The sequence below is a fragment of the Panthera leo genome, chromosome B1 (genome assembly GCF_018350215.1).
Source record: "Panthera leo isolate Ple1 chromosome B1, P.leo_Ple1_pat1.1, whole genome shotgun sequence".
In the NCBI taxonomy this organism is placed as follows: Eukaryota; Metazoa; Chordata; class Mammalia; order Carnivora; family Felidae; genus Panthera; species Panthera leo.
This window is the reverse complement of record NC_056682.1, coordinates 82,735,683-82,760,648: the sequence shown is the minus strand read 5'-3', so window position 1 is coordinate 82,760,648 and position 24,966 is coordinate 82,735,683. Positions and strand designations below refer to the sequence as shown.

The window sequence follows — 24,966 nt, the reverse complement described above, 5'->3', positions numbered from 1 at the left end:
AATTATATCTCAATAAAGGTATTAAGATATTATATTTACATTTCATGTATTTTTATGTACTTAAATTTCATGTAAATAAATAGATTTTGCAACAAAACAAAACAAAACTAAGGGGCAGGGGAAGCCCCAGGAGTGGTTGCTTATGTTCAGCAATGCAGAGCATAAAATAATCTAGCAGGGAATTGTTTAGGACTTTACAGATTTTCTGCTGTTTGCAATTAAAGGCACAAGGGAAAATCAAACTTCATATATTCAATCCATAAAATGAAATCCAATAGGAGATACTAGAATTACTTCATACCCTTCTTGACTCTTCATTGCACCAAATGAATCACATTTTACCATCCCTTAGTCATATTCAATTATACTGTTTCTGCAACACATTCACATTGATCAAGTAACATATTAATCACATATGTACTTATTTATGTAATAATAGTTTCTCAGAAAGCCTGAGCCTTCTTTCCTCCATAAAGTAGGCTAATGGTGACTGAAAATTCTTGAACTGCCGTCCACAAGAATAATCCCCTTAGACCTACTAAGATCATGCTGGATATCCAATAGATTTCAAAACAACAGTTAACAACATTCTTATAATTTTAGGGCCAGAAGGGCCCTTGGAGATGATGAGTTCGGCAACTTTATGTTTCAGAGGAGGACCAGTCCTCCATTGTGGAGCTAGCAGACATTCAGGTCTCCTGATTCCCTGGCTTATATTTTCCCACTAAGCCTATCTCTAAATTGTAATTCAGGATAGCAATGATGACACTGAATAAGGTTTTAGTCAGTTACTGAAGTACTCACATCTCAATCACAGTACTCTTCAGTTATGTAGTTTCTAAAGGGCTTTCACAAGCATAAGTTATTAGAGCCTCATCACATCCTGTGAACCGGACAGAAATCAGCATCTCTATTTTAGACAGAGGTTCAAAAAGTCCTAAGATTTGCCCAAAGCCATAGGGCTGGTAAGTACTGGCTCTGGAATGAGAACTTGACACTCAACATTTTCCAAGCAGAACTCCTTATTCCTTGCCAACATGTCCCCCAGGTTCCCACGTTAAAAACCTGGGCATCACTTTGTTTTGTTTTGTTTTGTTTTGTTTTGTTTTAGGTGACATAAACAAATTTCATTTAACACTTCATGAAGTGAACAGTTTCCTTTTGGAGAACTGCAAAATGGGTGGAAGGCAAGAAGATTTTATAGGATAAAGAATAAAGACCAAGGAAGAAACAAATAGAGAAATCTGATTGGCTGGGGTCACCCAGTCACCCTTGATTGGGGTGAGAAGGCCCAGAGTTGGCTTGGCATTTGGAGATTGGATGACTGGGTATACTGCAGTTCTGGTCAAGTGGAGCTTTTACAGGGACACGAAAGTTATCTAAGTTTAGTTCCCTGATGTGACACCCTAGGCAGAAACAGTTCCATCTTGGGCCTAGGAATTTATTTCAACAGTCCCCCTTTTTGATTATCCTCTTGCCCAGTCAAGAGGTTTGATGAAAACATCAGTCTTAGCATGAGTCTCAGTTACCAATGCCTCTTCGAGTCTCTATGCCTTGTACAAAAGGCAATATCAGGCTTGTATTTTTCGAGCTGGTTATATTTTTCTGTTCTCTTCTGTTGTTCCAGTAGGACACAGACCATCAGTCACTGGCAAATGGCTGTTCACTTGCATTTAAAACTTTGGGAGAACACAGTATATTAGGGAGACAATAATAATGTTAGAAAGAAGAGACTAGGCATCACTCTTGAGTTCCTCTCTCTGCTCCCTCAAATTCAAGAATTGTCAATTCTAGCTCCTACAAATTAAAAAAAAATCTATCCATTTCTCTCCACACTCATTGCTACCACTTAAGCTTATATCAACATTATTTCTCACTTATCTTACTGCAATCTCCCCCTTTCTACTTTTGCCTCTGCCTGTGATCTAGTCTCTATAATGCAAAGTTATGTGCACATAGCTCCCGGTAATCACATCACCGCTCTATCTGAACTTTACTGTTTCTTCTTCACTTTCAGGATAAAGTCCACTGACACATTGAGAACATCTTTCCTGGTCTGGAGCCTGCTCACTGCTTCAGCTCTTGCCACAGCCCCTGTTCTCTGACCCATGCAGTTAGAGTGAGCTCACGGCAGTCCCCAAATTTCCTCTGCTCTTTCTTCTGTTTTGCCTTTCCACTCTTCTTTTCCTTTTTCCCTCACCTGGCTACCTCTTGGGAAGCCTCGTTTCAGTTCTGGATAAGATGCCTTTCACATTTGCTCTCATAACAATCTAAACTGACTCTCAATATAGCATTTACCCTGACTTTTAACTTATCCCCCATGAGACTGTAAGTTGCTTCACAGCTGGAACTATGCCTTTTTTCCTGTTATATATCATGAGCCTGGCATATAGCAGGTACCCAATAAATATTTGCTAATTAAATAAGAGATACTTAAGTCAGAACAGAACTATGCCATTTCTGAAATTTGAGGCAAGTTCTTTCTATGTGTTTCTTTTCATAGTTGATGACAATCATATTCTAAATCTTAAACACTTGGACTGAGTAAGTGGCTACAATATATTTCTCATTGAGAAACACAGAGGTTAAGTGAACCTCTACATAAATGACACATTAATGATAACAGATACTGTTTAATGGTTATGTGGCTTCTGTTTGAAGTGACAAGAGTTTTGAAAATATATAGCGATGATGGTTGCACAAGACTGTGAATGAATGCATTTCATGATGTTTGAAATCGACTATAGTTCTATGGGAGGGATGCAAATTGTTGAAGCATTCATATTTTTTATTCTCTCTTTTCGGAACTCCACTGTAACTGATTGATAAATCAGCCACATTTCAGGAATGATCTGGCTTTTCAAAGTATATTCATCCAACCAGCCCTTATGCTCTAGAATACTGAAAGCCGGAACTTGTACTTACCCATTGAAGTGCATATTATGTTTTCTTAACATGTTTGTTAGTAAAGATGCCTATTATGTTATCAACCAAGAAAATTTGATTCTGAAAGCATTTTTAAAGTTCAGTCTTTAGTCTAGCTCAGCTGAACTGAATTTCCAAGATAATGCAAAATCACTATTTTTATAATGATAGACAATTTTAGTTCTAGACATCAAACACTTGCCAGGATTTCACAGATTTAAATCAGTTTGCTTAACCAAAGAGAAGCCAGTGTGCAGAGGTTCCTGACATATTGTGTGCGTGTTATGGAAGCCCTTTGACAGCCTGGGGACCGTTCCTCAGACAATATTTCTGAATGTACACAAGAAAATGGTTATAATTATGTAAAACTCAATTATATTAAAACACAGTTATCAGAACAGTAAACATTTGTTCTGAAGCTGCTATGGAAAACAGTTGGGTGGTTACCAAAAAAGCTAAGCATAGAATTAGCCCATGAGACCTATCAATTCCATTCTTAGATATATATATACCTAAAGGAATGAAAAGCAGGGACTAGAATAGACCCTCCTATGCTAGTGTCCATTATGGCATTATTCACAACAGCCAAAAGGTGGATATGACCCAAGTATCTGTCAACAGGTGAATGGATAAGCAAAATGTAGTATATGCACACAATGGAATATTATTCAGCGATAAAAATGAAGTACTGAGGGATGCTTGGGTGGCTCAGTTGGTTAGGCATCCGACTCTTGATTTCAGTTCAGGTCACCATCTCACAGTTTGTGAGTTCAAGCCCTGCATCGGGCTGTCTGCTATCAGCACAGAGCACACTTCAGATCCTCTGTTTCTCTCTCTCTTTTTGCCCCTCCCCACCTCTCTCTCTCTCTCTCTCTCTCTCTCAGATAAACATTTTTTTTTTAAAAATGAAGTACTGGTACCTCTGATACTGATACATGAATGAACCTTTAAGACATCATGTTCAGTGAAATAAGCTAGACACAAAAGGACAAATATTGTATGATTCCACTTATGTGAAATATACAGAAAGACTAATTTATAGAGACAGAAAGTGGATTAGAAATTACAAGGGCTGGGGGAGGGGGGTTGGGGAATTACTGTGTAATGCTTGGAGCATTTCTGTTTGGGGTATATACAAAATTTGAAAATAGTGGTGATGGTTGTATGACACTGTGAATGCAATTAGTGCCACTGAATTATATGTGTAAACTGGCTAAAACAGCAAATTTTATGCTACACATATGACTACAATTAAAAAAAAATTAATAATGTAGTATACCCAAACCCACTGAACTGTACACTTTAAATGGATGAATATGAATTATTATGGTACGTGAATTATCTCATAAGACTATTAAAAAAATTTCCAATAGTAATTATCACCAAAATTTCAAAGTAGTGATGAATATAAAGGATACTTTGACATCTCTACAATTCCCATAATTTGATATTAAAATATCTGTTATTCCTATTGGTTGGTTACAAAGCCATAAGTTTTGCTGGTGGTATTATCATTTGTTATCTACGTGTATAATTGGGAGGAAAGCTGTATTTTAGGTGGAGGTTAGTAATTATAAAGATATTCTTTTTACTTTTTTTCATTCAAGTTCCTTGACCGTCTGAATTGTATCTACAGATCTCTTGGGTTAAGATCTACAGATTTATTTTACTGAAAATAAACTACACAGGAGAAAAACTGGATTTGCCTTTAATGTCTTTAATTCATCTATGCACACAATTTTGGCCACTGAGACTCTGAAGCTAGGCAGCATTTATTAATTTAACAGAGCATGTAAGATCAAACTGCCTTTTTAAAAAAGGAAATGGGAAATCCATTACAGGTCTTCCCCCAAATAATCATTTAACTCCAGCAGCTCTGTGCAGTCACTTAAAAAGACCAGAAAGTCACTGTCTCAAGAAACCCATTTTCTTTTCTCCCAATGCTGTGCCAATTGATGCATATTCTATTTCTCTTTCATCACAGGAAGCAGAGACCACAGCCATTTTCAGGCTATCATAATCATTTCAGCTGAGAAACTCAGTTGGCTCTCCAGAGCGAAGATGCTTCCAGCTGTAACACGGCCAACTTTACCAAAGGGCCTGTCCTGAGCATGGCTTAGTGCCCGCCTTGATGATTAAAGACGGGACGTCTAGCTTCTTGAAGCTCTTCGTGTGAAGGAAACCTTTTACATGGCTGAGCTCAAAGGGATTCCATTTCTCTCCCTTCAGCAGGATTTTATTTTCTAGTGGATGTTTCTAATGTTCTTCGCTCTTTTTGCATGAACATCATCACACCTCATTCTGTTTCAGAGAATTTTTACTTCCAAAATAACAACTTGCATACCTTCCTCAGCACATTTGTTCGATGTAACTAAGGCCAGGTATTAAGAAAGTTGCTTATTATAAGATGGAGGGATTGCTTTAATGATAGTATTTTATTTTTGTCAAACACTTTGTCAAACACTTTTTAATATATACACCAAAGTATGTTCTGTTTTCTGAACACTATCTTAGAGAATGGAAAAGAATGCATAAGTAGGATTAAGAAATGTGAATAAAGTCATAGGTGAAGTATATTGCAGGGCTGGAAAAAAACCAAGAACCAGAGAAGAAGAGGAATATGACGAGCCTCCAGAACTAATTCTCTAAGTTGTGCAGAAGCAATTAAAAGCTAACGAGAAGGAAAGTGAGGACAGAAGGTGAAAGGAGAGGTAGAAAGAAGAAAGTAAAAGCCAAAAAGCGGAATACTGAAGACGTCACTTAACGATGATTTGGAAGCTCCAAGGCTCCCTCTGCTTATATCTGCAGAAGGGTACACTCCCATGTTCACTTTCTTAAACTCTTGTCACAAAAGAGTAGCAAAAGCCAAACATTCTACTTCCACACTCTATTTCTTTTTTTTTTTTAATGTTTATTTATTTACCTTTGAGAGAGAGAGAGAGAGCATAAGCAGGGGAGGGGCAGAGAGAGAGGGAGACACAGAATCTAAAGCAGGCTCCAGGCTCTGAGCTGTCGGCACAGAGCCCAACGCAGGGCTCGAACCCACAAACCGCAAGATCATGACCTGAGCCGAAGTTGGAAGCCCAATAGACTGAGCCACCCAGGTGCCCCCAGGCTCTATTTCTAATAACACACCTAATGAACAAAACACTGTGATCCTTGATCATTTTATCAGTTAACCCCATACCCTAACGTTAGCTTGAGATTTCAAGAGGCTGACATCACATTGCTACTGACTTCCTGGCTTTATGCTACGGCTAGGACACAGCCTCTGGAAACCTGACCAGGTTAACACGAGGGATGTTTAGCATATTTAACTACATGGTCTCCTGCTAATGAGGCCAGGGTTTGATATTCATTCTGTGCCTCTTACATAGGTTTTGTTTCTCTGACAGCTTCTCATATATTTAGGCTGAAAGGGCACAGATGGATATATGCATATTCATTCCCACTTTTTGCAAATTACTTTAGAAAAGTCTGAATCATTATCGTACATGGAGCCAAGCCAGTGTGTCTGTGGCCTGATAGTGAATGATGAGCAAAATGCCCAGCAGCCCAACTTATTTGAAGCTCAGTCAGAATGCAATCTGTAGACAATTTTTCTATTAAAAATATTGTCTTCAGTGACTCCAGTCATTCAAAACTGCAGATGAGTCATCTGACCTAAGCTGAAACAGTGACTTCTGATTTGTAAAAGTGGCAATGGCATCATTTGCTCATTTGTGCTTCTCGTCTTCCTCTCTCTGAAGGACTTGCCTTTATGCATGTGCAGTATATAAACATCAGCTTCCAAGTATTTGCCTACAATTTCTGCTTTAAATTAAATGTCTTCTGCATTCCAGAGCAACATGTAATTTCTGAACAAAGAGCAGATTGATACATTTAAGGATAATATTAATACTGACTTACTTTCATAAGAACTAGGATTTTGTGATTGTCTTATCCTTCCACATGTTCAAGTGCTAATAACATTAATACTAATAGTCATTTTACCCAATGTCACCAAGAGTTAGCTTTTTTCCTGTAAAATGGGGGGATAATACCTATCTCATGATGATACTGTGGAGATTAAATGAGAGGTAAGGAATTCAAATGTCGAGCACAATACCCGGGACAAGATAGATGTTCAATAAATGTTGAACCTGAATTTGAAACCAAACTACTTTACTTCATTATCAAGAAGATGGATACATGTTAACTAGCCATTCCAAGTAAGTAAAAATGTTTTTCTCAGTTTAGAGAGCTCTATGTGTCCATATATACCTCGTAAACTAATATATATATATGTGTATATACACATATGTGTATTTGTTTATTTATAATTATCTATTTAGTAGGCACATGTGTTATGTCCATGGAATTTAATGCTGAAGTTGTCAAGTTTTATTTTATTTTACTTTTTAATGTTTATTTATTCATTTTGAGAGAGAAAGAGAGACAGAGAGAGAGAGAGCTCATGCACATGAGTGGGGCAGGGGCGGAGAGAGAGGGAGAGAGAAGCCCAAGGAGGCTCCTTGCTGTCAGCACAGAGCCTAATGTAGGGCTTGAACTCATGACCCTGGAGATCAAGACCTGAGCTGAAATCAAGAGCTGGACACTTAACCAACTGAGCCACCCAGGCACCCCTGTCAAGTTTTATTTTAAATTCATCCCTGAAGTGATTATTTTAAGAGTCTGTTTACATAACACAAGACAAAAACAGCTTTGCCTTTTTTTAAGCAATAAACTCTCTTTTCAAGCAATAAAATGTTTCTTAAATTGATGTATGTGGTAATGAGGATATTTAGCAACTGGAAAATGAAAAGCAAGCGATGCACAATAATGTGATCTAAAGGAGACACTCCCTGAATATAGTAAGTATTGACTTACTAGTAGAGAATGCTAAAAGAGCACCATTCATAAGATTTCTTAGCTTTCAAAAATGTTTTCTCCTTTCATTAATCATCCTTGTGAAGAGTGATTATTTTCTCATACCAGAGTTTTCCTAGGTTACTGCATGCTCAGCCTGGCTTTCAACTTTTATACATGGAATTGCATGGCTTAAAAAAGTAGATTACAGTAAAAAAATAAGCCTGTGTTTTATTTTATGGGGAGAAAACGATGAACAAAATGCTTTCATGCTCAAAGATAAAGTGACCAAAGCAATTTTTCTTTGAGATTATTTGCTGTCGATCATAAACTCTAAAATACATTTATTTTTTAATTTCAAAAATCTCTTTCCAAATTATCCATAATTATGATCGATATTATTTTTTAAATCACAACTATGACTAAGCATACAGTCTCTACAAATCATAAAATGAATTTGAGATTTGGTAGCTTTTTCATGAGTTTGTATTTATACTTTTGCTCAACCAATATGATTGGAGCACCTATTATATGCTAGGTATTGTCAGGAAGTCATTTCAATTCTAACACAGATTATGGTCAGGATTATATGATTCGATTGAACACATCAATTTAATCAGCCAGACTATCTCCTCTTCTTCTTTACCTGGTACACACAGCCCAAACTACAATCCTAAACAACTCCCTTTTTACATAAAGATTAAAAAGCAGACAATAAGTAAATAAAATTTAAGTTATCTGCTATCTCCCAGACCTCTAGGACTTCAAAATTAATGGAAGACATAATTACAGCAAGAGGTATGTGTGTGTGCTAACTCTTTTGGACTATTTGAATATATTTTGTTTGTACACATATTATTTTTAGTTTAAAACAATATGGCTGAAAACATTAGCACTAGCAGAATAAAATGGAGAACTGAGAAAATCATCTGGAAATCATCTCACTTTCACCTCAACATCTGAAGAACTTTTATCTCAAATCCCCACTTAATTTTCTATGTGGAAACCAAGTAAAGAATTCTATTTGTTATTATTAAGTATATTTTAAAAAAGTTTCTATGTTTATCAAGCATGGGCTAGTTGGTGTCACACAAAATAGGATGTGGGAATTATCTAGAATTATGAGGTTTAAAAGTATTCCCACACTGTGAATAAGGTGTAGTAGCCCAGCACCCGGCACTGACACACAATATTTTATAAAATGCTGTGACTTAGACTCCACTCTGCGTGTGACATGTAAATGGATGAGGTTGCCCTGTCTCTCTCGTTGTCACTGCATAGTGGTCCTCATGACCCCGCTGACCAGTGAGCTAGAGATTAGCAAAACTTGTTTTGACCTCTACTCAGAAGAGCGGTCCATCCTGGGCAGTTCACTGCACCTGCAGACTTCAGACTTCATTCTAAATTGGAGACTCAATCTTTGCAAGTTCAGCCATGACAGACCTTAAAAATACCCAAACTAGATACTCCTCCAAAGTCAGCCCTAGCTGAGCCAAGGAAGCAATAACTGACTGGGTATAAAACTTCAGGGATTTCTGGGAGCACTTCCCAGAAGCAAAGGCTTTCCTTTTTTTTTTTTTTTTTCTTTGCTGACAATTAAAAAAAAATTATTTTTTTAATGTTTATTTATTTTTGACAGAGAGAGAGACAGAGCATGTGCGGGGAAGTGGCAGAGAGAGACACAGAATCGGAAACAGGCTCCAGGCTCTGAGCTGTCAGCCCAGAGCCCGACGTGGGGCTCAAACTCACAGACCGCAAGATCAAGACCTGACCTGAAGTTGGACGCTCAACCGACTGAGCCACCCAGGCGCCCCTGCTGACACTTTTTAACTTCTAAGGATTAATAGTTAATTTTGGAATAAACTGCTTTCACATTTTCTGTCTGAACTACATGTCTGTCTTGGTACTGTTGTGAGGAAAAGTTTTGCATGTCTGAAGCAACTATGAATTTAGGGAAAAGGTAGAATGTTTTAGACATGTTTTAGACATGCAAATATCCAGGTTAAATCAGCATCTTTCATTGCTAAGAAAACGTATGCATTCACAAATGTAGGTCAAGAGTAAGTTCATAGTAGCACTGAAAATGAGAGAGCAAAAAATACTTTGGGTTACATAACCAGTTAATTAGGCTACAATACAGTCAAAAGTAAAATATTACATAGCTGTCTAAAACAAATAAAGCAGATAAGGTTGATCTGTTTTTACTAGTTCAATATATGTCTGGATATAATATAGACATACATTAAACACAGGAAGGCAAGGCTCAGAGCCAAGCATAAAAAATAAATAATCTCCTTTGTGTAAATTAAAAAGGATATACATATATTTTCTGCTATGTGATTTTCTTTTTGTAAGAAAACAGAAAGAACAATTCCTCCTTTGGGGAAAGGGATCAGGTATCAAGGTACAGTTTATTATTCTTTAACCATGTACATGCATTTATTTTTTAAAAAAATGTTTACAGCAAGTTATCTGGTGGAGGAATTATTGGCTGTTTAAACATTTTAGACTATGTTAAAAATACCCATACAGTCAGGTATTTTTATGCAGAATTGAAGACTTAAAGCTGTCAGCAGGAAGTATAATTAGCAATGCTAAAAACAAGGCTTGAATAGGGTGCCATTAAGCTAGTTTTCAATATTGTTCCTTACCATTCTCCCATTCACTGAATGCTCTTCCTAAAAATGACTCCATACTGAGTGTTGTGGAAAGATGTTGCCATTTCTAAAAGAATTAATTTGTAGCAAAATATCACTGCAGGACAGTTAAGCTACGGGTGTGGCCTCCAAACTGAGAGGAAATATGGCTGAGTTGACTGTCTAGACAGCGTGTAAGGTGATCTAAACAGAAGTACCTCTTCTCTCTTTCTATAAAGAATCAGTGGCTTCGGTATAAAAGTGAAAAAATCAAATCAAATCACAAGTGACACAAAGGGAAGGTTACCTAGCATATTTCACAAAGGAAAGGGGATGACAAAGTTTTGCTTAGCACAGTATCATCACATCCAACCCTCTAGCTATTTCCTACACTTTGTGGCTCTGAACTAATTCTTCCACAGATTGGTACTAAACATGGGACACTGGTGGTGAGCCTTTCCTGTCCCTCTAGCCGTCTGCTCTATAGCCTTTGGACCTGTCTTGCTTATTATGGCTTGTCCAAGAGCTAACAGTTCATTTCTGGTCACGGTAGGAAGGAATAAAAGATATAAGCAGGTAGGATTCATGAAGGAAAGAGTCAGTGACAAGTGTAAACTGTTGATTCCTTCCCGCCTGAAAAGAATCCACCCTGATTCTCCTTTGTTTGGATTTTTGAATCCATTACATTATTAAGGGAGACATTTTTGAATTATTTATAAGCCAGAGTAACACGGTTAGCCATTTAAATCAATATTATTGAACGAAGTTAGTTGTGATGTATCAAGTGTTCTTTTTTCTTAAATGGAAATTGCTTTTTTTTTTCCCTGATAGTAGTGGCCACTGTAAGGCATTTACACAAGAAAATGTAAAGAAAAGTCAAAAGAAATAAAAACAACTTAAAATCCATCACTGCCATTACAAGCCATTTTTAACATCTTGCTCCATATACTTTAGACTTTTTGTTATGCATATACATATGGATGTATACGTGAAAATGTAATCATCCTTTACAACTTTACATACTGTTTTCTACTTGATTTTCTTTAAGAGTACATTATGAACCTCTTTCCATATTAAATACAGGTTTATTATGACATCATCCTGAAGGCTGGCAAAATATTTTATAGTTTTACTGCAGTTATGCTTCTGCCATATTATAGTCATAGAAACACATGGAACATTTTGTCTCTTCTCTATATTGTCTCTTGGTTTCTCCTGAATTTGAATTCTGTAGCTGCTCATTTTTATCTATCCCTTCTGCATTCTGTAACTCTTTGCTTTTTACCCTCCACTCTCTTCTTATTACTGTTTTTATTTAAAATGAAATTAGAATTGTTTGGGAAATAAGAGTAATTAGACTCCAGGAAAGGGCTTCTTTGAGTCAAGTGTGAAAATACTGGGCCATGGATTTTGATTGGACTACTCAGAGACATTTTCTGTCTTGCTCTTGAATTCACAGATGTGTTCTAGGCAGTTTAAAGTTCTAAATAAACAAGCATGATATTACCTTAAAAACAGGGGCAGACTCACTGGACTTATGGTTAGTTCTATCACTGGTCCTAAAAAAACCATTGTTCACTACTTTATTTTCATAACTTGAAGAAGACAGTTCACCTAAACAGAAAACTGGTATTCATACGGACCATGAGGCAAGTATCAGGTCAAATGTAAATATCAAAATGCATAGTGTTAATCAAACTGCTTTTAGACGCTGAATAATTTAAGAGAAAATAAAGCAATTTGTTTCTGGTCTTAAGGACATATCTACAGTACATCGCCAAACTAAAAATTGTCTGACACCCATATAATCATTCAGTGTGGCTTATTAGAAAGAATGGACTTGATGTTTCTGATGGTTCCTTTGGTTGCATCATTTTAATCCTTCAAATCCATTCTTCATTGTAAAATTTGAGATGATAACTTATATCTTACAGGTTATAGTAAGGATCAATTGAAATAACATCTGTAAAACACTTTGGAGAAATGTTAAGTGCTATATATATTAAGTTAATATTATTATATGGTAAGTGGAACAGATCTGTTCAGCGTTACGTATAGTAGAGATATGCAACATTTCAAGACAAATCTATAAGTATAATGACTTAAGGAGGAATACAAATGCACTTGACAGTATGCTTAACGGGTACAGTTCAGAGCTTTATAAATCTAAAATGTATTTTCTATTTCACCAGTGACTTTCATGAGAACCTTGAACATAATGAAGTTTACCACCAATGTTATAAAAAAGACTGAGATCTTAAACAGCAATGGCCTTAGTCTTGGTTACTGAAAATTGATGAGGCAGCAACTGATGCAACATACAAACCAGGTACATTGACAAAAATTTCCATGTGAATTCCCAGTTCAGCTCTGTATACAAGTATAGGTATGCTCATAACTATTTGAGAGGAAAGAAGAAACGTATCCTATTACGTTTGTGGCATGTGCGACTTCATTTAACTACAGCAGAACAAAAAGAAAAAGGCACAATTGATACAGGAAACAGGATGCGGATAGGCAAGCTATTCCTTTGTGCAGAGCCTGAGCAAGCATGGGCAAAACCTGTACAGTGGAGTTGAGTTACTTCCTCTTCTTCCTTTGTCTCCTTAGCAGACTTCTAACAAATATGGAATCAGTTTATGAGTGGGCAGAGAAAAGGATGAGAAACCAAGAGTTCCAGGCAATACCCCAATAAGATAACTCACCATAATAGTTTAAAGTTGACCTTTTTAAGTAATTAACTGATTTAACTATAGAGTTTCAGGAATAAATTGTTAAACTTCTTTTTATCTAAAAGAAGGGAAATAAAAATTTGGTATCTCGGCTAAAAGTTCTAAAGGTAATAACATCTACTGTGTGTTTGCTTTGTGCCAGGCACTCTTCAATGCCTTGTGTGGGTTGTTTCTTTAGTACTTGTAGTACTTAGAATGATGACCCTGTAAAGACGTCCGCTTCTTAATTCCCAGAACTCATACGTATGTTTTATTACAGGGCAAGAGGGACTCTGCAGATGTGATTAAAGATTCTGCGATGGGGAGAGTATCCTGGATTATCCAGGTAAGCCCAATGTAGTCACAAGCGTTCTTGTAGTGAAAGAGGGAGGGAGGAGAGTTGGTGCCTTAGTAAAGCAACATGAGAAGGACTTGGACACTTATGGCTTTTAATATGGAATGGGACATTTTCTAAAGCTGGAAAGGCAAGGACATGGGTTCTCCCCTAGGGTGTTCATAAAGAAAGGCAGTCTTGTCTAAACCTTGATTTTAGCACAGTAAGAGCCATTTTGGACTTCTGACGGACAGACTTGCAAGTATGTGTTGTTCTAAGCCACTAAATTTGTGGTAATTCACTATAGCAGCAATAGGAAACCAATAAAATCCTCATAATAATCCTATGAGATACACACTATGATTGTCTCCAATTCACAGATGAGCAAATGAAAGCACAGTTCCTCAAAGATACACAACCACTAAACGGTGGGACTGGGGTTTGAGTGCAGGGAGCCTGGTTTCAGAGCCTATGAACTGAAAGCCTTCCTGCTGTCAAGCTTTGGGGTTTTAATAAATTGCAGCTCTAGAGTCATACTGACAATGCTTTCACCTTTAAGACCCTGAGCTCACCTGAGGATGTGCCTAATGCATGGTCCTAGAGGTAGGGCACAGTCTTCTTTTAATGCCTCCAAAGTCGGTACCACCACCACCACCACCACCAACAACAACAAATTCTATTTCAGCCCATTGGTAAGAAAATGTATCCCTAGAAGTGTGTCCAGTTCCAAAAGCTTAAATAACTGGAAGTGCTATACACTGTCAAGCTATATGCTGTCTCATTCTATTTGGGAAATATTTTAAAAATTGGAATATTTTTAAAGAAAAGATGAAGCTGGCTATTGTAGAGAAATAAATTTATACAATTTAAAAATACCTGGTACAAAAATGTTTAAGTGGGTCCTTTAGCGATTGTAAACGATTCCAAGAATTCTAAAAATGGCAACATGGATCTCAGCTCTGTGTATGGCACTCAGAACACAATAAAAAAATCCAGGGAACAAATAAATGCATAAATATTTTTTAAAAGGTCACTTATTCATTTTGAGAGGGAGAGAGAGAGAAAGCATGTGCAAAAGAGGTAAGGAGTAGGGGAGGAGGAGGGGCAGAAAGTGAGAAGAGAGAAAGAATCTCAAGCAGGCTCTGTGTCATTCTCAGCACACAGAGCCCTATGTGGGGCTCAATCTCATGAACCGTGAGATCGTGACCTGCACTGAAATCAGGAGTTGGACACTTATTCGACTAAACCACCCAGGTGCCCCAAATAAATGCATAAATATTTAATCAGCATATGGACATACATATGTGTTTTAAGATCCAACTATGAGTAAATGTATCTGCAAATGTTTTAGAGTCTTGATTATTCTTATCACTTTAATTTGCTAGGGGCCCCTTTGTTAGGTGAAGAAGTGCTATCTTTGCCTTATTCTCTGACTTCTGTTCATGATTTTATCTTCCTGAACAGAGGTGGTATAGCAATAGTGGTTAAGAACCTTGGCTTTGAAACCTGCAACACCTGAGTTTGATTCTAGTTCACCTTCTTATTACCTATATGGCATGAGTCCAGTTAGTCAACCTTGGTGCCTTCATTTTCAAATGGGCATCGTAACATTTACCTCTTATTTTATAGTAAAAACCCAAAGCCATAATGTATATAAGCATTGTCTGGCCCATAGAAAGTACATATTCAAAATGGTCGCAATATAAAATTCACATTTATCAACACAGACTGACTCTGTTTCTGATGTTGCCCAGAAAGCATAGTGTCCAAGTCAGATATATATCTTTTTAGAATATCATCCCACTCAAAATCAGAAGAATAGTCACTATAAATCATTTGGGTCTCAAATGCGCTTTACATTAGTGAATCAGTTTAGAAGACTTAAATTCATCTTCATCTTTTTAGGGACTTTCATCCTTGGGAACCTGGGGAATGAAGGAAAGCTCTGTTTTTAAACTTCATGTGAAGGGTTCCTCAGTGGCTCAGTTGATTGAGCATCTGTCTTCTGCTCAGGGTATGATCTCACAGTTTGTGAGTTCCAGCCCCATATTGGGCTTCCTGCTGTCAGGGCAGAGCCTGCTTTGGATCCTCTGTCCTCCTCCTCTCTGGTCTCCCCCCATTTGTTCACACACACACTCTGTCTCTCTCTCCCTCCAAATTAAATAAACATTTAAACTTTAAGTGAGAAGATTGAGAGGAGGGGCTAGTGGTTTCCACTATAGTTCGTCTCATTAGAAGTGGAGAAGGTAACTCATTATTAATGAGCATCTACTTTGTGCCAAAGGCTTACACATATTATCTCACTTAATCCTCTTGGCAGCCCTCTGGAAGTTGTATGAAGACTGCCATTTTACAGATGAGTGAAATGAACCACAGAGAGGACAAGGTAACTTCTTCAAGGTCACATGGGGTCAGTTGGGATTCAAGCTCAGTATACCATATGGCCTTCATGTAGGTCTGCTTTCCAAACAGTCTTGAATGGTTACACAAGACTGAAGAAGAAAATGCATGTTACTTACTGGGAATGAGTAATGATTTATACTGAGAGAAGTTATTGAGTGGCAAGCAGCACACAGACATAATTTTTGCAATTATCTTGTTATACTGCAAAATAATTTTTCACTGACAACATAGTCAGCATATTCCTAGCTGTGTAAAGAGAGTGCCTGTTGTTAGCTAGTTGCTTCCCAATCGGCTACTTTGAAGACAGAGTAAACCAATATAGGTGCAGCACACAGGCGATTTTTTAAGCAAGTTTTCCTCTATGCCAGTCAATGTATTTTTCACTGCATCCAGGAAGATTGCAATTCTGAGAAGGAGCCACTAAGATTCAGTTCTGGAGCTGAAAATCCTAACAAAATCTAAGGGTGGGTTTTCTAATGTGTTCCAGAATGATAGGAAGCCACCAGTCAGATTCTCAGAACCTCCTGAAGAAAAGATTTACCTGCTTATGGGATGTCACACGTAATCTAGGTCAGGTAAAATACTTCATATCTCATTATTGAAATTCCTCATTGCTTTGCCTTCCAAAAAACATTTGTCAAGAACCATTTGACATGGGATCACAAATAAAGCAAAAAGAATTCATTTGTTTGTATTATGACATATACTGATTGTGATTACTATGCAAATGATTTAGTTTTTTCAATTTCATATTGCTTTTCAATAACCAAGACTCCCTTTTAAGGTTTCAATACTGACTTACCATTGTCTTCAACAGAGAAGTAGAAGAGGTCCTTTGTTGCTTTGCTGCCTTCATTCAACACATAGCAGATCCTGCTCTCATCAATGTCAGCTGATGAAAGAGCAAGTTTCACTCATCATAATGGCACAATAGAAAATGAGGATGTTAAGAACGTCAACATTTTGGGGCGCCTGAGTGGCTCAGTTGGTTAAGTGAACAACTCTTGATTTCGGGCTCAGGTCATGACTTCACGGTTTGTGAGATCCAGCCCTGTGATGGGCTCTGCACTGGCAGAGCACCATCTGCCTGGGATTCTCTCTCTCTCACTCTGTTCCTCCCCTGCTTGCTTTCTCTCTGTCTGTCTCTCTCTCTCTCAAAAATGAATAAGTAAACTTAAAAAAAAAAGTCAATATTTTAAGGCATGAAAATACTACAATAAAGAAATTTTAAAATGATGAAATGAACACAAATCTAACTTTTTAAAAACGATTAAGTGAACATGAATCTAAATTGTTCTTAATGTTATACCAGCAAAAATAGAACTTAGTTTAAAATTTTGTTACTGGGCTATGTGTATGAACTTTAGGATAATACCCCCCAAAAAGGACATTCTCAATGTGCATGTTTCACAACATCTGGGCCCTCTATGGAGAGGTGAGTCCATGTGGTTTTAGGTCTTCTGCAAAAGCATGGAGCTTGGTCTGATGGCAGTTATTCATTAACTATTTGTCAAAATGAATTTAAACAAGAACAATGGCTGCATTCTAAGGAAAAAGAAAATGAGAATCAAATCATGACTTTTTATTATTACCTATTCTCTTGGATTTTTAAGAATTTGTCCCTTGGGTCTATTATTGTGTTTTTGTATTGGTAATTATTAGTATTTTAAAGACAATTTGCATTTTGGGGGTATTTATTTATAAAGATAATTCTTATGGGGTGCCTGGGTGGCTCACTCGGTTAAGCGACTGACTCTTGGTTTTGGCTCAGGTCATGATCTCACAGTTCCTGAGTTCGAGCCCCCTAATCAGGCTTCGTGTTGGTAGTGCGGAGCCTGCTTGGGATTCTCTATCTCTCTTCTCTCTCTTGTAAAACCATATATGATTTCATTGGCTTTAGAGACAATTCTGAAAATGTAACTAAACTACCTTTTATTTTCATTTTAAAGTTTTATTTATTTGAGAGGAAGGGAAGGACAGAGGGAGAGGGAGAGAAAGAGAGAGAGAGAGAGAGGGAGAAAATGAGCAGTTAAGGGACAGAGAGGAAAAATCCCAAGCAGGCTTCACCCTCAGCACAAGCCCAACACAGGGCTCAATCCCACGGCTGTGAGATCACAACCTGAGCCCATATCAAGAATCAGATGCTTGGCTGAGCCACCCAGGTACTCTGATAATTAAATTATTTTTTAAACAGCCTTCATAAGTTTTACTCTAAGACTGTATTTAGGTTTAAATGTATCGTATGTAGAAAATTCCTTTAATCTCTTCACATCTCATGCACACAGAGCTGCACGATAAAGTGTTAAGACAATGTAAAGGGCTACCAAAGCGACCAGGTGTCATATTGCCTGGGAAAACAGAGGAACCTGCCTCAAGTTCACCATTAGTAGTAACAACAAATATATTTAGAAAGAAAAAAATCCTTCAAACATATCCTTCCGCATTTAGGAAAATTTAGTTCTATGCCTTTTTTTTTTTAGATGCAGAAATTACTTGAAAATTATTTGAACACAATAAAATGTGCAGTGTAATATTTGTCTCTAAAATCTAAATATAAAATATCATCTTCAGAAAACTAAACTTACTAATGAACTATGAAAACAATTCCTAAGTATGCTTCTTTACTTAAAATTTGAAATTCAATGGATATTTTCAAAATTAATGTAATCATATCTTATGATGATATTTTTCAGAGGCTGTCCACCTGCATTCTGTAATTTTAAGGCATAACTAAAAGCCTTACTAGCTGTCCAAGGGTTCCTGTTAAATGGGCATCCTGAGGAAATAGCTGAAGAAAGACTACTTGCCTTTTTTTGTTATCTGAATAATCTTGCATTCCATTGTATTTCATCAGAATCAGAATTTTTCTGCAAATGCAGAGCTTGGGACAATTTTAAACAGACCTGGGAGATCTAATCTGCTCAAGGAGAGGGACAGAGGCATCGGGGACATTGTTTACTAACCTTGTGTAAACACTCGTGTACTCTTGTTCCCAAGGCCAGTGTTGATAATGAAGCCATGCTCTGGTCCTCTGGTCACTTTATACTTCAGGAGCCCATGGACACTGTTCTGATCCTCTGTCCTCAGAGACCTGCTGGTAATCAAGAAGCTCATGTGTCCAGTGTGAAGGCGCTTCAAGGCCGATGCACCTCTGTTAATGGCAATCTGGGGGAGTCTGTTATCTAGGGAACTTATGTGGATCCTCATTACCTGAGGTTTGTGTGTCTCTAGGACAGTGTCTGGGAAGACATAGAAGTCAGCATGAGTGCCATCTGTCACAGTCAAAGAGAAACAGTCTTCAGTCGCCTCACTGCCATCATGCCAGTAGCTAATCAGGTTGTCATTCAGGTCTCGCTTGGTGAAGGTGGTCACAGGATGGTGGCCATTATACAAAATCCTGCCATGGATGGGGAGCTGGGTGATAGTAAAGAGGAGAAGATCATCTGGAGTATCCTTATCTTCCACTGTTAACTCAAAGGGAGTGATCTGTTTGCTTTCCCCTTCTTGCAGCATTAGTTTGTGGATGGTCAAGATAGGTTTCTTATCATCCACATCTATGATGTAGATCCTGAAGGTTCGGAACACAGGGTTGTGTCCATCAGTCACTTGAAACTCAAAGCTGTCCATCTTTATCTCATCATTTGAAGTGTGGACATAGCATATTTTGTTGCTAGCCAACTGTAGCTGAGTGAAAGAGGCAATGGGCTTCCCAGAGTGGTCAGAGCTCTCCAAGTGCCCCAGGCTAGGAGCCCGTGTGACTCTGAAGTGAAGCTGTTCATTAGGGCTGTTGATGTCGCTGGTGCTAAGCAGATTGGTGGTAAGGGTCACTCTGCCACCTTCTGTCAGGGTAATCCCTTTGCTAACCACCTCAGGTGAGACTCTGTCTAAACTGCCAACAGTGATGTAGAAGGAGCGGTCTATCAAAGGGTTAATCCCATCAGTCACATCAAATTTGACAATGTCAAGAACTCCTTGGCCTGTGTGAGTGTAACAGATGAGGCCTCTGTTAATCTCATCCTGGGTAAAATTCATCCCAAGGGTGAGGTTGTTCCTCACCTCCCCTCTGGGTTTTCTCAGTCGCTGTAGAAGCCCTTGTTGAGGCCCTGAACGGAGGACAAAACTGAGGCTCTTCTCATCGGAGTCAAGATCTGTGGCTTTGAGGACCCAATTTGTAATGACCTTAGTGTGTCTGGTCTCTACTTCCAGCCCATCATTAATGGTCAGCTGAGGGGTTTCATCATCCACTAGGATCACCACAATGGGTACCTTCCTGTGGGTAACGTGCTTGCCGTCACTCAGCCAGACCTCAAAACTGTCCTCTGTGGTCTCGGAGTCATCATGCTCATACACAATGGTGGAGGCCTCCTGGATCTCCTGTAAGGTAAAACTGTGGATGGGCTGGCTGCCTGTGGCCAGCTGCTGTACGATTCGTCCATGCTGAGGGAGGGCTGTGAGCTGAAAGCGAAGCTCATTCTGTGGCAAGTCAGCATCTGCTCCATTGAGCAGTGGGGTGTCTATGACCAGGCTCATCCCCTCTAATACCACAAACTCACCAGCAAAAAGTTCAGGCTGCTCATCATTGGTGGGTAAAATGATTACGGGGAAGACAACATTTGGGGAGAAGTTGATGCCATCAGAACAATAAAAGGTGAATTGATCTTTTTGTGGCTCTACCCCCTTGTGAATACTCTGTACATAATTGATATGCCTCACTTGGACATCACTGATGGAGAAAGCACTGATGGGGCTACCAGTCCGTGATTCTTTTGAGCCAGGAGCTGGTGCAATGTTTTCCAGGTAGCCAGAGGCTGGCTGACTAGTCACTGTGCATAGGATTTCATCTTGGGGTGTGTCCACATCTTCAATACTGAGATGTTGTAAGGTCAAGGGACTCTTCCCACCTTCATCAACAATATAAGACTCTGCCACTGAGACTTTGGGAGCCACATTGTCCACAGGCAGCACAACCACTTGCACCTGCACTCTTTCCACTATGCTGTTCCCCACCAACCACTGATAAGAACCCTTGGAGAGGGTGAGGCTGAAGGCATCATGTTGTTTCTGGAAACCAACTTCACCCCCAGTGTGGACATAGACTACTGCCCCACTGATGAGGTCCTCTTGGGTGAATCGTTCTGCAGGTAAACCATGCACGAGAATAGTACCCAATTTTGGGCTATCTTCCAAAATGAAAGACAACATCAAGTCATCTGTGCCCTTCTTTTTGCCATGTATGATGCCCGTGGTGATCTCAGCGGCTCTGTTCTCTAGTACATCAATGGAAACATCTAATAACGGACCACCTGTAATAGAGATCCTGGGAGTTTTGTCAGCTGTAGTGGGATGCACAGAAATCTGGATGGTGATGGGTATGTGGTGAACCCCGTCACTTACCTCCAGATGGAAGGTGTCATTGGTAGTCTGGTCTCTGCTGTGCTGGTAAGAGACACTCCCATTAATTACATCAGCTTGTGTGAAAAGCTCTCCTGGGGTCATATGTTTGTTTAAGTAGTACAAGTGTCCATGTTGGGGACCCCAGACTAATATGAAGACAATCTGGTCAACATCTGTGTCAGGATCTATGACACCCAGTTCACTCCTGCTGAGGATAAAACTTTGTCCCTCTAAGACAGTAAAGCCTCTGTTGGTGACTTTGGGAGGCTGATTGTCCACAGGCTTTAGGAATAACGTGAATGTGCCAGGCACACTATTGCCTGCAGCATCCTCCACTCGGTAGGTGAACTGCACAACCCGTCGTGTGACACCCAGCATCTTCTGTGGGGGCTGATAGGCAACTTGGTGCAGATTTACCTGGGCCTGGGTGAAGCGCATGATGGGCATGTCTGGCGAATCAGTGAGGACAATTTCTCCAGCCAGGACTTGGTGGTTGTCATCTGTGTCAGTTGGGGGTGTCAGCAGGGTGTACCACAGGTTCTGGTCATCTGAGTCCTCATCAGTATATTGGAGGAATTTCTTCTGGAAGTGAGTGAGTTGGTATTGTTGCACAGTCATTTCTAGAGTAGTTCCTGGAAATAGTTCCGGACTCTTCAGATCCACTGGTTGGACCCTGACAGTGAAGAAGTGTTGGTTGGATAGATTGGGTGGCTCATGGTCATCCTGTACACGGAAAGTCAGCCGGGCCACTACAGGTTGAGGGCTATGGGGTCCAAGATAGCGGTAGAAGAGTTTCCCTCCCATTATGTCTTGCTGAAGCCATTCAGTCACCACCTTCTCATAAAGTCCTTCTCTTTCCACATACGACCAGTCCTCATCTTCAGGGGACAGAGGTGGTTCAGTCTGCCGCAGCAGCATCTCCCCCTGGTACTGACTGGAGTAGGAGGAACCAGGGGCTAGATCCTGCCCTCCCTCTTCCTTTTTCCCTTCCAGAGGCTGGTCCTCCAGCACAAAGTGGATGGTTGAGTCCTCAGAGTCAATATCAGTAGCACTCAGGACAAAGGGGGAAATCTGGACCACATGTCCTTCTGTAACAGAGAGCCCGGTGTTGGCCTTGACCTTTGGTGGTTCATCATCGACAGGTATGATGGTGATGGGGAAGAGGAATTCCACCTGGTGGTGTCCATCCTCCATCTGGAAGATGATGTTGTCACTGTAGGTGTTGCTGCCATCATGCTGGTAAACCACTCGCCCTGCTGCCAGGTCCACTGGTGTGAAATGCTTGCACCCAGCGGGTGCCCCAAGCACCATCAGCTGCCCATGTCTTAAGCCCCTAACTGCAGTTATTGTCACTTCTTCCAGGTTATCGTTATCACTGATCTGAAGGCTGTGGGTGCTGGACAGGGGCTTGGACTGACCTTCAAATAGCAGCAGTCCCCGGTTATATCTAGCCACTGGGGCCAGAGTGTTCGCGGGCTTCATTATCACCATGAAGGCAAAGGGGTCTGAGGTGGCACCATCTCCGTCCACCACCTCCAGCTCCAACTGGAAGAGCTGCTCTGAATCCAATTTCTTTGTAGGGGGCTGATAGGCAATTTTCAGTTCCCGAAGCTCCCGCTGGGTGAAGAAGGAGACTGGAAGGCCCAGGGGGTCGTCAGTGCTGACCACGTACCCCTCGTGCCCTCGTGTGGTTGTGGGGGCATTGAGAATGTTGAAAACCAGGTCATCAGGGTCAGACTCCGTGTCTTCCGCAGCCAGTGCGTCAGGGGTCAGGGCTGTCAGCAAGAACTGATTGACCTCCATCATCATCAGGGCCACAAAACTGGGCCGAGGTGCGGTGTTCTCTACTCCGTCGCGGATGTTCACCAGCAGCTGGAAATGCTCACGGAGCAGCACCTCGGCTGACCCCGCGCCTCTGTCTTCTGGCCCTAGCAGCTCCGCCATAAAGGGCACATAGTCCCGACTGGGCGACAGGGTGGTGGCGGTATGCTGGTAGCGCACCCCAGCTCTGACAAAAGCCTCACAGTCTACGCCCTTGCCCCTGGGGAGAGGGGCCCCCATGGCGTCCACCAAACGCCCATACTTGGGCAGTGGGCCGCCCTGGGGAGGAAGAAGGGTGAGCCGGCACCTGCTGGGGGCAGAGCCTGCGGACACCAGGGACGCAAAGTCCAGTACTTTCTTGTCGATGGCGTGGCTCCAGCCCCGCAGCTTCTCCACCGCCAAAGGCCTGTTGCGCATCACTAGCTCCGGCTGGGGAAACACCACGTCCACAGCCAGCGTGAAGGGCAGTGCTAGCGTATAAGTCGGGGCGTCGTAGCGCAGCTGCAGCCGCACCCGAGCGCGCCCGGGGCTTCGGGAGCCGAAGTGGGTGTACTGGACCTGGCGGGGTCCGAAGGCGCAGGGGAAGCGGCCGGGGGAGAGCGCGCCGTGGCTCAGCGGCAGGGCTTCCAGCACCGTCACCTCGCACCAGTCCCCCGGCTGCACTCGAATCACCAGGTCCCGGAGCGGGTCGAGCCAAAGCGAGCGGCCCACAGGAACCCGGAGTCCGGGGTTGGCGATCAGGACGCTAGGGCCGTCGGGGCTACTGAGGCCCGGTGCGCCCCAGGTGGGCCAGTAGAGCGCAGGGTGGGCTTCAGTCCCAGGCGAGGGCACCTGTCCATGTAGCACGGGGCAGCTCAGGAGCACGTAGGCGAGCGCCGCGACAAGCTGCCGGGGCGTCCCAGCGGGGCGCCGAGAAGTCCCAGCCATGGGACCTGGGCGCTGGAATGTCCCGGAGACTGGCCAGTCCGAAGAGGGCCGGCTCAGCTGCAGGTGCAGGCTGGGGAGGGAGTGGCTGCTGTCCAGTCGGGAGCCGAGGCGCGGACTCAGCAAGAGCCGGTGGCCGTGCTTCGGCTGTTGCAGGTAAAAGCTGCGGGGAGAAGGGGCTCTGCCCACCTTCTGCCCTGCTTGAGTCCCAAGTCTCTCCTCGGCTAGTTCCCGGGACCGCTGGATTTGTCCCAACGCCCCGACACCTAAGGCGAGGGTGCCGGAGTTCGCCCCTCCTCTCCTTTGTGCCTTTAACCTGGCTACCTTACTGACCTTCGTGCCTGGAGGGGTAGTCGGCCACCGCGCAGCCCCGGCTGCCTGCTTCAAACCAGCTGGTCGGGATGTTCTCCCCGGACGCCTCAAAGAGATTGTCCTTTAGGACTGGGAGAGTGACAGCGACTGTACCGGGTCAGTTCTGCGCGTGGAAGACACAGCGCTCCCGCGGTCCGTTCACCCAGGCAACCGTGTTTCTGATGGCGGGGGGAGCGCCACCATACCTCTTCCTTACCGCTGACAGGCGTGCATTTTCTAGCCGAAATTGAGTCTCACTTCGGACATTAAAGAAGCTAGTGGGAGCTGTTTTGCAAACAGGATTTTCTAGCTGCCTGTCTGATGAAGCTGCTTATTCCAGATCTTGTAATTCGGTGCTTCCAAAATAACCCTGGCATTTTTCTTCTGCTCACTTCTTGAGGAAAAAGATGCGCATCCAGGCAGGCGAACTCAATAGCTTTTAAAATTGGTTTCTAGTCAGTGGGTCTCACATACCACAACGGGGGGGCGCAGGTTGGCTGCCTTCCTTTTTTTTTTAGAATGTGGTTTCCGAATCTGATCAACAGTGACTCCCTCTGAGTTTATTAGACATGCTATTTCCTAAGTACTTTCTTTGTAGAAAAATATATAGTAGCCAGAG

The 24,966-nt window shown here is 41.2% G+C and overlaps 1 protein-coding gene across 1 annotated transcript in view; it reads right to left on the bottom strand.

Annotated features, from left to right (window-relative positions):
- Positions 1–23,999, bottom strand: part of FREM3 (FRAS1 related extracellular matrix 3) — a 91,306-nt gene extending 67,307 nt beyond the window's left edge. The window contains exons 1-2 of the mRNA XM_042933916.1: positions 18,821–23,999; positions 16,660–16,749 (exon numbers count right to left, since the gene is read on the bottom strand). Coding sequence (XP_042789850.1) covers positions 16,660–16,749; positions 18,821–23,999 — 5,269 coding nt within the window. The remainder of the gene's footprint in view (positions 1–16,659; positions 16,750–18,820) is intronic.
- Between the last annotated feature and the right edge of the window lie 967 nt (positions 24,000–24,966).